General features: G+C 33.8%; 1 protein-coding gene across 1 annotated transcript; it reads left to right on the top strand.

The window, feature by feature from the left end:
• The first annotated feature begins 12,379 nt into the window (after positions 1-12,379).
• On the top strand, positions 12,380-15,055 carry LOC111890252 (cytochrome P450 76C1). Its single transcript, XM_023886406.3, has 2 exons — positions 12,380-13,400; positions 14,287-15,055. The coding sequence occupies exons 1-2, from the start codon at positions 12,429-12,431 to the stop codon at positions 14,905-14,907; spliced, it is 1,593 nt and encodes a 530-aa protein (XP_023742174.1). The 5' UTR covers positions 12,380-12,428; the 3' UTR covers positions 14,908-15,055.
• The last annotated feature ends 781 nt before the right edge of the window (positions 15,056-15,836 follow it).

Genomic DNA, 15,836 nt, shown 5'->3' with positions numbered 1-15,836 from the left:
CACAGCCGACGAGTCGGAAGTAGTGCCACTAGAATATATTCAGGTGGATGCGAGCCTGAATTATGTTGAGAGACTATTGGCGATCAGGGATCTGAAGATCAAGGTCCTGAGGAATAAAGAGGTGCCACTGGTGTAGGTCCAGTGGCAGCATCAGAAAGGGTCAGAGTTAAATTGGGAGCCGGAGCGTGAGATGCGTGAGCAGCATCCGGAGTTATTAGCAGAGTGAGACTTCGAGGGCAAAGCCAGATTCTAGTGGGGGAGAATTGTAACATCCAGATTCTCAGGTATTATTTTTATTCTTTTATTTTTGGGTGTTGTGAGGAGACTCGGCGAGTTGGAGTCTAAACTCGCCGAGTGGAATCGCGGTTTTGCACGCCGGTTCGCGTCTGGACTCGGCGAGTCCATGCTGTTTAATGAAACCCTAATTTCCAGGGATTTGAGACCTATTTAAAGGGGCTTATGGCCGTCATTTGCGGCCACCAACCCCAGAGAGAAACCCTAAAGAGATCTTGAGCATTTTGGGAGAGAGAGGAGGCCATTGTTGACCTTTGAAGCATTGTTTGGCAAGGCAAAGGAGGTTCTAGCTAAGAGGAAGCAAGGGAGATGGACATTCTTCGAATTTGGAGCTCAGAGCATCACTTTGGAGGTAATATTTTGGCTCCCTTTCTGTTGTTATGATGAACATGGAGGTTTAGGGTTTCTTGACCCCTTTGTTGGTTAGATTTGATGTCCATTTCATCCCTATTTGTGATGAGGCTTGGAATGGGATCCATAGAGGTCCAGAGAAGCTTTATTCCTCAAGCTTTATGAGGATTCATGGGAGTTCTTACCATGGGTTATGAAATATGGGGCTAAAACATCATATAGGAGCAAATAGATGTTGTTTGAGCATCAAGGTTTGGACTTTACGTGATTATCATGCTTGGGAAGGCCAGATGTATGATTTAATGGAACAGATCTGACCTCAGAAGTTGTTTTGAGTTTATGCATGGCATGAACTCACCAAGTCTGAAGAACAGAGTCGGCGAGTAGAATGAAGTTTGCCCGTAATCACTCAGTGAGTGGACTGTCAAGTTGAGGGAATGACTCAGTGAGTCAGGGTGAGTCAGGGGGACTGAGTTCAAGTCGGAACTCGCCGAGTTGTTCTGGATACTCGGCGAATTGAGTCGTGGTGGCCCCGCGATTCATGCCAGGTGGAACTCATCGAGTCAGGCGGGTACTCGGCGTGTCAGGAGAGGATCTAAGAGAGTCAGTGGACACGTGTAGACTTGCCGAGTCTCCCTAGTGCACTCGCCGAGTCCGGTCAAAGTTGACCGTTGACCTTGTTGACTTTTAGGGTTGAGTACAGTTGTATTTATGAGTGTATTACTTTGTGTGATTAGGCGGAGGCTAGATCACATTTATTCCGAGTTAGATATTTACCGAGACATCGAGGTGAGTCTTCTCACTATACATTACCTAGAGTGGTATATTGTGTAGACCAGAGGGTCTTATGTGTTATGTATGAGATTATGTGCTATGTGTTAAGTGTATGTTGTATGTTGTTATAGACCGGACTGAAGGGTCCAACGATACAGACTGGGCCGGAGGGCCCAACGAGCTATGACCGGACCAGAGGGTCCAACGAGCTACGGGACTGGAGGGTCCCACTGAGACATATCAACCGGAGGGTCGTATTATAGCCTTGAGTGGTGTATGTGTTGTATGCGATATTTTGGGGAACTCACTAAGCATTTATGCTTACAGTTGTTGTGTGATGTGTTTCAAGTACCAGTGAAGAGCGCGGGAAGGCGCCGTCATGATCCGTACACACTTGAGGAGTTCATGTTTTGGATTCTGGGGAGATGTTTTTGTGATAAATACATTTGATACAATATGTTTGATGTTATTTTGTGAGTAAATGAATGTTTTGAAAATGAAAAATTGTTTTTGAAAATTTACATTGTTACAGTTCTGTACCCCCAGAGGGTACAATTGAAGTAGTGCCTCACAACCCAGTATTAACTAGTTTACGTGTAGTGTTATAGTGTTCTCTTATACTTGAAACCGTATGTATGAATTGTAGAGTAAAAATAATTATGCTTAAATAATTATTTAGTTTGGTACTCTTGTATTTGGAAAATAGTATTGTATATCATAAAATATATCTACCATAGTTTATATGTTCGTACTGTATAAGACTCTTGAATTAGTAAAACTGTGTATTGTATCCCAACCTATACCTACTATAGTTTTGTATTGATGTTATCGTAGCATGTAATGAATTCTGTAAAAGTTCTGTAATGTTTCCCTAAACTAAATCGACCATAGTTTGAATGTATGATATGTATTGTACAGAAAACTTTGCAATTATGGTTGTATGTTGATACTGCCCTTATGCTTAGCATGTTACAAAAGGATTAAAAGTATCTGGATATTTTTATAAATGCTCCTCAAGGAGGAAATCGATAGCCTTTAAGATAAGAGGCTAGCTCCTGTCTTGGTTGGGACGGAATGCTGTTGGCATGTTCGAGCTAAGCAAGTAAACTACTTCTCTTCGTTGCGTAGGCGAAGTGAGTAAATGTAGAGATTTCTTGGTTTTTATCAATTGCAAAAGTTTTTGATCTATTAGAAATTGTTTGTACAAAAACAGAAAAATCTTTGTGTTTTACCTGTATTCCCCCCTAAAAACATTAAAAACAGTGAAAATGTAGGGGTATGAACTCATAGTTAGTGTGTGCTTGCAGCTGGATAGCGGACTGAAAAGATGACCCTCAAGTTGTTGTACTCGGAATTAATGGAACCCTAATGATAATTAAACACATAATTGTATTTAAAAATAGCGATACCATTAATTTAAAGTGTTAGAAAACACTTGTTTTCGTATTAGGAATAGTTACCAAGAGTGTTGGAAGTGAAAAGAGGGTTTTCGATTCCAAGGTGTTCTCGGCCGAAAATGGGTTTTCGGCCGAACACGGGTTTGCGGCCAAAAACTACTCTTGGTTTTGCTGGTGTTTTCGATCCTTGAAGATATGAAGGCCGTTCTTGGTGTTCTTGAGGAAAAATAAGAAGATTTGAAGGATTCTTATTGAAGTTATGGGAGGTTCGTGGGAGAAAATACAGAGAGTTTTCAGGTGAAATAAGTGAGAAATGATCAAGTTTCTGGAGAAAAACCTTTATATCGGTTGGGTTTTCGGCCGGAATGTGGGTTCTCGGCCGAAATCCGTTTTCGGCACGAGGGTTTTCGGCCGAAAACTAAGTGCTGAATGAGATCAGCTAATTTTCGAGAAAAATCTTTGTTTTTTTTTCAAACATTTTTGGTTCCGAAAACTTATATAAACTTTATTTATATATTTCAAATCATTTAGTAACCCTCACGAGCTTAGCAGAATAAAAAAAATACAAAATTTTATTTAACGGAGTTGACTTTTGTTGACTGGAAAAATATCTGGTTGTCACAACACACAACTTCCTTGTTGGAACAATGGGCAAGTTCGTCACCTACGTCATGTTGGGTTGTAGCTTGCAACCATGGGTGGGGGTGTTAACCCGTATGGATTTATACACAACTTCCTCGCTCGCACGAGATTAACGGTTATAGGTCAGAGGATTTCTACTAATATTTCCAATCTTAGTTGATGTATAAAATAGCTTATGTAGACTTGTCGAGTTCCATTAGTTATAAAGCGTATTCGTCTCTAAAATCCTACGTTATTAGACTACGCTTTAAGCGTTACTCCTAATATTTATAATATTTAGGCTATACAAGAGTTATAATTTGAGGTAAAACCAGGTTTTATATTGACATAAAACCAACAATAGCAACATACTTAATAAGTATATACAGAATTCCTGAATATACCTTCAGGGCTATATTAATAACATAACAAGTTTTATTTTGATGTAAAACCAACAATAGCAACATACTTAATAAGTATATATAGAACTCCCGAGTATAACTCAAATCTACATTTAGTATAATAACATGATAACAAGTTTACAATAGTAGTATGTTTTCAAAATATCAAAAACAACTATATCCCGGTAAATATAACTATCTATGTTGATACGAATATACTATCATATAAACATAATATTAACTTATATACAATATTTAGCATGCGTTTTCCCCCCGAAAACATTAAAAGTGAGGCCATGAAAATCACCCTCATAGCATGATCTATAGAATCTAAACGGTCATAGGCTCGTCGTTTTTAGGCTCGGGAAGGAAACAACATTCGAAAAACGAAGGGAAGAAAAGTAGAAGGTGTAAGGAATGAAAGGACTTTGATCGCTATTTATAGGTGATTCTGAGCTAATTCACGTCATGACATACATATGGTCTTGTCGTGGACTTCCAAGAGTCACCCCGTAGCTTTAACACATGTTTTCTAGCCCCGATTAGTGTCCCTGAAAAGTTTCACATCGTGTACTTAGCATCCACATCATGGACTTAAGGCGGCTAGGGTTTTTGCCATGTGTCATGCCCTCGGACAACTACATCTTAGGAAGGTCATAACGTTTGCATATGAGCTCCGTTTTTGACATTATTTATATCTACGCGTAGGTATTTTAGATTACTAAAACTTTCTTTTAGAGCCCAATAGCTAATTCTAAGTCTATTTTAAATTACACTTGTTACAAAGGCTATAGTGATAGAATTTATCATAACTTCTTCATGCAAAATCAGATTTAGACGTTCTATATATTTTTGGAATCATGTAGACTTGTAGTGTTGAATGAAAATGTCATTAAAGATTAAAGTAAATTCATTATATTATGTGTTTGTTATCTTTATGGGAATTATCTTTAACCTAATTTTAACTATTGTTACATTCCCCTATTGAAATAATTTCACCCTGAAATTTGTCTTGTGGACAAGGAACTATTAATTAGTTAGGGAAAACATTATGTATATTGCTTAGCTATTGAGGAAACTTTAGTTGATATACAACAGAACCAATTCTGGTTTAGAATTTTCAGAAGGTTTTATATATTGCAGGTTTAGCTTGCCTCATTTTTCTGAATCGAATCATGTCTTTCCAAGGAGATAACTTCAACATTACTTTATCTCCAACTTGAAATTCCAAAGTCTTATGTCTTACGTCAGCATAGTTCTTCTTAAGATCAGGTGCTGCCTTTAATTGATCCTTAATTTTCACGATCTTTTCAGTTGTCTCGTGCATTATTTATGGCTCTGTACATAAGGTATCACCTATATGTTCTCTGGCCAATTGTGTGTCTCCAACTTCTGCCCAACATATTGGGGAACAATATTTTCGTTCATAAAGAGCCTCAAGCGGTGCGACCATAATGTTGGTGTGATAACTATTCTTGTAAGAAAACTCAATTAATGGTAAATGAGTATCCCATGCATTTCCAAACTTTATTACACAAGCTCGGAGTATATCTTCCAAATTTTGATGGTCCTCTCTTTCTCTGACCATTGGTCTATTGATGGTAAGACGTACTCATATTCAAGCATGTTCCTAAGGATTTCCACAATGATTGCCAAAACCGTGAAGTGGATCTACTATCTCTATCAGAGACGATGGAAATTGAAACTCTATGCAATTTGACAATTTTCAAGAGATAAGTTTTGGTTAGTTTTTCCATCTTGTCGGTTACCTTGATTGGAAAGTAGTGGGCAGACTTAGTTAATCTCTCGACTACTTACCAAATAGTGTTGAAACCACTAGGCATTTTGAACTACGTTTTCACTAGATGTACACTAAACATCCTGACAGCTATAGACACAGTGCCTTATTCCTTAGGAAAATCAATAGTAATAAATATTGAAGAATAGATGATTCTTAGGGTAAAGCCTTAAGAATAAATAAGATAATAGGGATGGGTAAGCAAAAACTACAGCTCCTAATTCAAGGTCATGGGTAGTTATATTCCTATATTATAAGTTGTCAATACGCGTAAGCATTAATCTTTCCCCTTTGCATCAACACACATACCAATCCTTGATTTTATGTGTCGCAGTATACAATGAAATCTTTTGTCCTATCTGGGAGGAATAGGATTGGTGCACTACATAGCGTTTGTTTTAGTATCTGGAAAGCAGCTTCTTGTTTATCTTCCTAGTTGAACTTTGAGTCTTTCCATGTTAGTGTTGTGAGTGGCTTGGCTATCTTAGAGAAATTCTCTATAAATCTTTTGATGGTAGCCAGAAAGACCGAAGAATTGACGCACTTCTGTTGGCGTCTTTGGGTCTTGCTAATTCTTAATTGCTTCAATCTTGGAGGGTTCGACATGAATCCCTTTGTTACTAACTATATATTCTAAAAAATTTTACCTCTCTAATCCAAAATTCACATTTGGAGAATTTGGCGTAAAACTTTTCTTTTCTTAATATTTCCAAGATTATTTGCAAGTGTTGACCGTGTTCTTCCTTAACCCTATGATGACCAAGTTTGGATTTATAGGATCTCTGGACCGAGTAATCTGCCTTCATATTGGGGTTGTCATATGATTTTGGTGGGTTGCTCCTCTTTTGGATCTCTCCTTGTCTTCTTCGAGCCTTATAAACCTTAGTGCGCTGCTTCTTACTTCAACCATTCTTTTATGTGGATTCATTACAAGGCCTTTGCAGAAATAAGAGTCTTTCTGTAAGCCCATTTTGAAGGCTTCTATAGCAGTTTCCATGTCAATTTTGGGGATACTCAGAGTTTTCCTGCCAAAGCTCTTCACGAAATCCTTGAGGGATTCCATAGGATCCTGAACCACCCGATAGAGATCACTAGTGATCTGTTCGGATGTTCAGTTACAATAAAATTGTTTGTGAAAAACATTAACCAAATGTGAAAACGAAGTAATAGAGGGGGGAGGAACATTTAGCATCCATTTCAAGGCTGATCCTGTGAGGGTTGAACTAAAACCATTGCACATGCAATCTTCCTTCAAATATGTATGAATAGGGATGATCTCCATTCTTTACATGTATTGTGGCACATGTTCTTCCTGATCCCTAGTCCCATCGTAAGGCGTCATGCTGGGAGTTCGGAAGCGCTTTGGGACTTCGCTGTCAGCAATTGCAAGAGCGAATCTTGAGATCTTATGGATTATTAGGGAAACTTCCGGTATAGGTTGGACTACTCGGGGCACACTTCAGATCATATGTCTTAATTACTGAAGTTCTTTGGCCCTAACCAAACTCATTTCTACCATAATACTCATAGATTTAGTAGTAAAAGTATTATTATTCACGAAGTTACAAAGATCATTGCTATTGGGAGTGATGAAGGTTTTGTCGAGATCCTGGATCGCATGAGCTTGCTCTTTTGGAGTTGCACCCCAAGCGGGAGTAAGGGTCAGTGTTGAGTATCCTATCTACCGGCGGTTTCTTGAGGATCCTCTATTGTAAAATTTTAGGATATTGGGCTGTAAGATCGAGAGGTATGCTTCTTGGGCTTTGTAGATCTCCCCCTCATCCTCTTCATTTCCTTGAGTACAGTCTTGTTGTTCTCTTGCTGCTAGTGACTTGTTGTTCCAATCTCTTCCTCATATAAAAGAGCTCGTTATTGGAAATTAGTACAGGAGGATCCTGAAACCCCTAGGTAGTAATCAGTGAGTTGTTTTTATTCAATGCCTCAGAAACCTTCTTGGGAGCTCCCCATGGTGGTGGTGGAAGGCTTTTAGAGGAAATGAGAGTATGGAGGAAGAGGATAAGGTTGGTTGAGTAGACATGATTTTCAAATGATTGTGAACACCACGGGCCCATGGTGGGTGCCAAATTGTTTAGGTCAAAAATTGATCAAGTGTAATTCAACCAAATTATATAACAGGCTGTGGTGTTACGATAATACAAGAGTAGAATAATAATCAAAGTGAGACAACATAGTTATAAGGAAAGCACTTGATCCTTTATAAGATCTCTAGCACAAAACCTTGGGTGATGATAATTATCACCTGTTTTGTTACTTTTTATTGATTTTAATCTGAGATTACAAAGATGACGAAGATAATATGAGTATAAGTGTAATGGTAGAGCTAAATGTGTGTCTAGTGTGCGATTTACAGGTGTTATTTATAGTCTAAGCTAAATAACAAGAAGTCTGATATTTCCAAGATCCTCCTTGAACAAGTAATTACACGTTATTTGGCGTGGTATTCCCGGGTCTTTAATTTGGTTGAAATGATTCTCCAATGAGAATGAGTCTTGTATTGATTAATTCTGCACATGTGAGAAAAAAAGAATATAGTCGTTAGAAGTGTTAGAAATATTAGTGATATTAGTCAGGATCCTGAGATATGTTTAAGGATCTTGAATATAATTCTTGGATCCTACCCCTAACTATATATATATATATATATATATATATATATATATATATATATATATATATATATATATATATATATATAGAGAGAGAGAGAGAGAGAGAGAAAGAGAGAAAGAGTGTGTGTGTGTGTGTATGTATGTGTGTGCTAGGTTCATATATAAAAGCTTAGTTATTCTCTGAATGTATAACTTGTTGTTATTGGAAATTTTACAATAATTTAATTTATTATCTTAAATTAACAAATCAATAATTTATTGTCCATTATTAATAACCAAAAGTAATACCTATATTTATGGAGTTGTTATACAATTCGTGTGAGTTCTTCATCACAACTCTAGACTATCACCATTCTCACCATTGTCGTCCCATTCACTCCCATTCACCATCGACATCATTTTCATCATTGCCACCCCACTGTCACGACCTCGGAGATTGCTTACCCAATGTTAAAGGTTAACAATGAAGGATCATGGTTGGTTGTGATCCAAAGAGTATTTGGTAGTGCTATTACGACGATGCTTTTTGGCCAGGTAATTAATTAATTTAAAGCTTGAATAAATTAAAATAAAATATGTTATATTTTTGGTGGCATAAGATACGATGATTGTTATGAAGCTAGAGATGTACTTATAAAATTATCATCGCTTTTGAGGATTTAGAGTTTCTCACAAATTACTTAATTAAACAAGAGATTAGATGAATAAACAAATCTTTATGATTTAAATATTTAAGAGACCAGTAAATAGTAATTCTTTTGCGTTTCTCACAAAATTAGTGAACCACCCACTTGAATGATAATTAGCAAAAAAACAAATGTAAACATAGCACTATAAGACAATGATTTGGTAATTTCTGTGTTTAGATTTTTATTTATTCAATTGAATTTTTATTGTTATTATGATTTCGTTTAATATGATGATAAAATTATATCAATATGTGTATATGAATAGTGACAAATATGAGAAATCTGATTTCCAGGTTAAGTTGATTGGTTGATGATGATATACATTTTCATATTCTTTAAGAATAAAAAACTGAAAGAAACGTATGATAAGAGTAGTCGTTCAAAATGAAAAACTGGAACCAACGTATTCTTTAAGAATGAAAGGCCAGTAAAAAAGTGTATTGATGGTTCAAGAAAGTTTCAGGTAGTGTTGGCCGACCAAAGATAAAAGCAGGTGATAAAAACAATGAATGATGGAGAAGAATGTAGAAATTTGTATGCCATATTGGCCTTTAGACAAACAAATTTAAAAAAAATATAGTATATATCATTTTTTTGTATATTCTTCAAGATTGTTATATATTATACAAAGAATATAGTATATGTTACAAACATAGTCTTAAACAAACATAATATAGAAGATTGTATATATTCATCAAAAAGTTATGTACATTTATCACAAATGTCTTATGACAATATTAAAATTAACTATTCTCTTTATCAAACGTCAAGTTTAAACTAAAATAATTGATTCTTAACTATTTTTACGATATATAACAAGATATAATTTTAAAAAATGATTCTTAACCATGAATATTATATTCGTTATGAATAGATTAGATTATATTCTCGTAGGCTTAAATATTCAAGGCGTAAGTAATTTTCAATACATTATTATCTAATATATGATGTGTATTCTTCAAAAATCTTACTTCACAAAAAATCTTATTTAAGAACTAAAGAATAAACAAAAAAATATTAAACGAACTCATGCGTACTCTTTAAGAATGAAAAAATCAAATTACATGTACATATATATTCTTTAAGAATGAAAGAATCAAATTACATGTTCATACATGTTTAAATTAAGACGTGCTCTAAAAAATATGATTTAATTTAAATATATTGAATAAAATATGAAATTTGATTTGATTTTTATTCATTAATTTATTTAGTTTCCTAAAATTTAGATAATTTAAATTTTCTCTCTCTTTATAAAATATTATAAATGTCCTTATAATTAATAATAGTAATTATATAATACATACTAGTCAATGTTAATAGTGTCTACCATAAGATCATATAATTTCTTTCTTTTTAATCTAAAGCTTATAAGTTGGTCACACATTCACAAAATTAATATTTATAATTCACATTTAATCCGAACTCTCTCTCTCTCTCTCTCTCTCTATATATATATATATATATATATATATATATATATATATATATATATATATATATATATATATATATATATATATATATATATATATATATATATATATATATATATATATATATGAGGGTACAATTGAGAATAAAAATGGTTGAAAATAGGGGAATCATTCTCAGTCACTCATTTATTTTTACTGCAAAAGTCTTTGTCGTACCAGCGGAAATGGAAAAGAAATAGACATGTGTTTTCCAACAAAACATGTTTCCTTAAACTATGCTAAGCATTACCAAAATATATATAAAAACATAGTTTTTACGTTTTTTTAACTTTTAAGAATCTAGTTTTATCTAAAAATTATTATAAATATACCAAAATTCATGATTTTTTATTCTCTACAAATAGACATCTATATTGATATAGTTTTAAGATAAAGTAAAAAAAAAATTTATATTTCAGCTATCGTTATTCATAAGTGAATAAAAATGAATCAGGTTTTTACTACAGTACATTTTTTATTCACTTATGAATAAAAACTATGATTAATTTTTTTACAATTTAAGTATCATTCATATATGAATATAACATATAATAAACATAGTATATTTATATTTAAATATTAGACGATGCATTCACTTGTGAATATTACATAGTATATTCACTTGTGAATACTGTATAATATTTTCATATCTGAATATTTCACAGTATTACATGGTATATCACATGTGAATATTACATAGTACATTAATTTGTGAATATCAGATGATATATTCACTTATGAATATTACACAGTATATTCACATATGAATATTAGAAGGTGTTTTCACAAATATATATAATTTTTATATGTTATTCACATATGAATAACATACAGACTTGCATATTTGTTTTTTTGTTTTAATAATCACATATGCATTCACTTGTGAATATATTGATTCAGGTGAGAAAACATATTCTTATATGAATATAACGTGGTAATTTAGTTTATGCATTTCATCAAACAATTGGAGTGCATACAATTTAACTTTTTTTAAAATGTTAGAAACATGATACTTTGACTATTTAAATCTTACAAAATAGTAGATTGATAGAAAATTATATGAAATTTTTCAAAAAAATAAAAAAACGATTTGATCTTTTTCTAACTTCAATTTTGATGTTTTATTTGATAATCGATGTTGAATGAATGATATGAAATGCATTTTTTGTTGATTATCGATGATGTTGATCTAATGACGCTAGAAGTATAATTAATCGTAGATGTTGAAGATCTGATCGTATTTAAGCAGAATTGAAGGTTTGATTAAAAGAACCAAAAACAAAATTTTGTTGTTAACTGTTGAATTGTGTTGATAAACATGTTATTGACGAAGATCGATGATTGATTAACACTGAATGATGTTAATCATGGTTTAATTCAAGAAATTTGGATGATTGTTGAAGGTTGGAGGAGAAATTGGGATGATGAACGATCGATTAGAAATGAGTTTGAACTGTTATCTATTTTTATACAGTTACGTATTTGAGATTGAAAGTTATTATCATATTTACAAGTTTGCCACCGTGTTTTTTTATGCTTAGATTAAATGAGTGACCGATAATGATTTCCTCATTTTCAACATTTTTTATTTTTTTAATTGAACTCTCTCTCTCTCTCTCTCTCTCTCTATATATATATATATATATATATATATATATATATATATATATATATATATATGTGTGTGTGTGTGAGAGAGAGAAAGAGATAATTTTCAAACCAAATGTTGGTGCATCAAATCATAGGGCCAATCAACACTTTAACGAAAATAATTGGACTAAAGTTGTCTACTTTACCGTACCATTAGGATCAATGATGTACTTTACACTATTACAAATGTAAACGACAAAATCAAGGATTAACAGATATTTTTTTTTCTTTTTTCTTTTTATCTTAAATTTTAATTTTCTATTTTTTTAAGCAAATTTATCCCATCACTTGGGGTTTATATTCTACAATCGATTTGTATCATTCTACACACATTCACAATTTGTAAAAATGGCACAACTAATTAACGACGGTTCATGGTGGTGGGAAGTGATTAGCAGCAACAAAGACCAACTTACTCAGCTGGCAGTTGGCACCATTTCAGCAATGATCTTGGCTATTTTATGGCACATATTGAAATCTTTGAGCTCCTCAGATGGTGCACCACCCCTGCCACCAGGTCCCCGTTCCTTGCCAATTGTAGGTTACCTTCCAATTCTTGGCGGTGACATGCATAAACAATTCAGTAACTTGGCCCACATCTACGGGCCCATTTTTAAGTTTCACTTGGGAAGCAAACTTCATGTCGTTATAAACAGCCCCGACATAGCAAAAGTGGTGGTCCGTGAGCAAGATGAGATCTTTGCTAACCGCAATCCATCAATTGCTGCCTTTACAATGTCTTTTGGAGCCCGAGATGTTATATGGTCCGACAACAATTCAGATTGGCGTAACCTTCGTAAGCTATTTGTCCATGAGGTCCTAAGCAACAAGAATCTTGAAGCATGCAGGTATTTTCGAAGGGATGAGGTTAGGAAAACTATCAAGAATATTTATAGTAAGATTGGAACCACAATCAACATTAGCGAGATCGCTTTCTTGACCGAGGTTAACGTCCTAACGAGCATGGTTTGGGAAAACACTTCAGATGCATTCGCAAAAGGTAGCCATTTTGTAGCAGAGTTAAAGATGATTGCTTCAAATGTTGTTGAGCTCATGGGACAGCCGAATGTGTCTGACATCTTCCCTAGTCTAGCATGGCTTGATCTACAAGGTGTCTTGCGGAAGACCAAGAAGCTACTTTATCAGGTGGATCAAATTTTCACAAGCATTATTGATGATCGAATCGAATCTAACTCCAGAAAACCTAAGGATGCAGTTAGGCCTCAAGGAAAAAAAGATTTTTTACAGATCTTATTAGATCTCATGGACCACGAAGATGCAACATCCATTAGCATTACCCAAATAAAGGGACTTCTCCTGGTAATCATTATTATTTAAGACTACATCGAAAAGGCAGAAAAGATACTTCACAAATTAATCGTTTTACATTCTTCACATTTTGTGGGTGGCATATGATATATATATATATATATGAAACACATATATATGTTATTTCACTAAATTTTTTTGGTGTTAAGGAAAACTCAACAAACAAAAGAATCAGTAAGTTCAAATATAACTAGAATTATGAAAAATTCTCTAAGAGAGATTTTCAAATTCACAAGCTGAGAGAAAAAACTATGTAATAAAAATGTCTCACAATATAATTTTTGGAAAATGTCTTACAAATCCAACGAAGTTTTAAAACCGTTCAAAAAACATCAATCATGTTTTGTTTGTTCAACAAAACTCAATTAACTTAACCTTTTGTCTAAGAAAGTCCAATGAAGTTTTCAAACCGTTCAAAAAACGACAATCATGTTTGTCTGTTAAAAAGATTAAGTTCGTTAGGTCTTTTTGAACAGACAAAAAATGATTGACTTTTTTTAAATGGTTTGGAAACTTCGTTGGTCTGACAAGTCATTTTCCCGATATGTTAATAAGCCACGCCATCTGTTTATGTTCTTTGACTTCCACAGAATTGAAAAAAAGTGTAACTTATTTGGGTTTTTTTAGACTAAATGTTAAGTTTGTTGGGCTTTTTTCGAACAAAAAAACATGATTAGGGCTTTTTGAACGGTTTGGAAACTTTTTTGGGCTCGTAAGTCATTTTTCCTATATTTTTTTATTTTATCAAAATTATTTTACTAATACAACTCTTCGGTAAGCTTCTAGTGTGAATGTGCTTCACAAATAAGATGGTTACAAGATTTTCCTTTAGTTGAACTACAAAATTGACAATAGAGTTGGAGTTTTGTTGTATCAGGATATTATGGTTGCAGGATCAGAAACGACAACAACACTAATAGAATGGGCAATGGCAGAGATCATGCGAAATCGTGACATAATGAAAAGGATTCAAAAAGAATTAGTAGATGTTGTGGGACTTGACAATATTGTTGAAGAATCTCATCTCCTTAAACTACAATACCTAGAAGCTACCATTAAGGAAACATTTCGGTTGCACCCAGTACTACCTCTCATACTACCACGATCACCAAGCAAGGATTGCATAGTAGCTGGATTCACCATTCCAAAAGGTTGTACCGTGTTACTAAATCTTTGGTCAATCCATCATGATCCTAAGTATTGGGACAATCCATTAAATTTCAATCCAGAGAGGTTCTTGACAAACAAATATGATTTCAAAGGAAGTAATTTAAACTTCTTCCCATTTGGGTCGGGGAGAAGATTGTGTCCAGGCGCTCCACTGGCCGAGAAAATGCAAATGTATATATTGGCTTCACTCTTGCACTCTTTTGATTGGAGCTTGCCCGAAGGTGAAGAACATGACCTATCCGAAAATTTTGGCTTTACACTAAAGAAAAAAGAACCACTCATTGTTGTCCCATCACAAAGGTTGCCAAACGTGAGCCTATATATGTAATGATTTTGGTCAAATATCTAAGTTCGTAGTCGTCTATGGGATGGTTTGTTGGCGGTGGTTCCTGGTTGATTTAGAAAAAAAGTGCATCTATATGTATGTTTTGTTTTCACTTCCCTTGATAATAAAGTAAAGTGTAAGTTCTGTTTTATGTTGATCATGTGCACCATTGTAGGTAGTTGTTGGGTTTCAGATAAAAAATCGTTTCATAAACTAGAAAAATATGGCAACAGAAAACTTTAATTTTTTAAATAACATAAACATTTTATACCCACCAAGGATCTTCTTACAAGTTATAGATTTATTAAAATACCAACCAAAGAAGAGGTGCATAAATAACAATCTTTGTAGTTCTTTGGGTCCTCTTGGGAGGCTTGGAAGTTGATAAAGAATGTGGAACCTTTGGGACTCCAACAATGACTCAACTTGATGTAGATGCTAGTCCAAAACTCTTAAACCCTTAATCTTTAAGTTCATAACCAATATTAAGTTAAAGAAGGCATGAAGATGCAAGTATTCTCGAAGAAAAGTTGAATAAAAGGGAGAGAGTAACCTCCTCTAAGGAGGTTACAGTTTTGAGAGGAAGGAATGGAGCAAATCGTTCAAGAATGCAAGCCTCTTATTTATATGCATAAAGTGAAAGTATTAACCAATAGGTCTTAACACTTTAAACACATATGTCCCCATGTCATAAACATGTCTCCGATGCTTCATTTCTTTTAAATAAACTAATGGAAAGCCAATAACTCCTTTTTCCTTATTTAATTTTAATTATATATATAAAAAGAAGAGTAAGTTTAAATTTTATAAACTTAAGTTTTATAAAATATAAACTGTATTTTTAGTAAAAGACAAAAGGGTTTCAACTAGTCTAAAAAGTTGTACACAACTTATTAATTTATACCATATGAATTATATAATATTATTTGCCA

Source organism: Lactuca sativa, chromosome 6 (assembly GCF_002870075.4).
Source record: "Lactuca sativa cultivar Salinas chromosome 6, Lsat_Salinas_v11, whole genome shotgun sequence".
Classification (NCBI taxonomy): domain Eukaryota; kingdom Viridiplantae; phylum Streptophyta; class Magnoliopsida; order Asterales; family Asteraceae; genus Lactuca; species Lactuca sativa.
Note: the sequence above shows the minus strand (reverse complement) of the source record. Positions and strands in the feature narration are given on the sequence as shown.

Coding starts and splice junctions, on each gene's coding strand:
- LOC111890252 (XM_023886406.3), top strand. CDS start 12,429: ATGGCACAACTAATTAACGACGGTTCATGGTGGTGGGAAGTGATTAGC. Junction 13,401..14,286: donor AAATAAAGGGACTTCTCCTG/GTAATCATTATT, acceptor TTGTTGTATCAG/GATATTATGGTTGCAGGATC.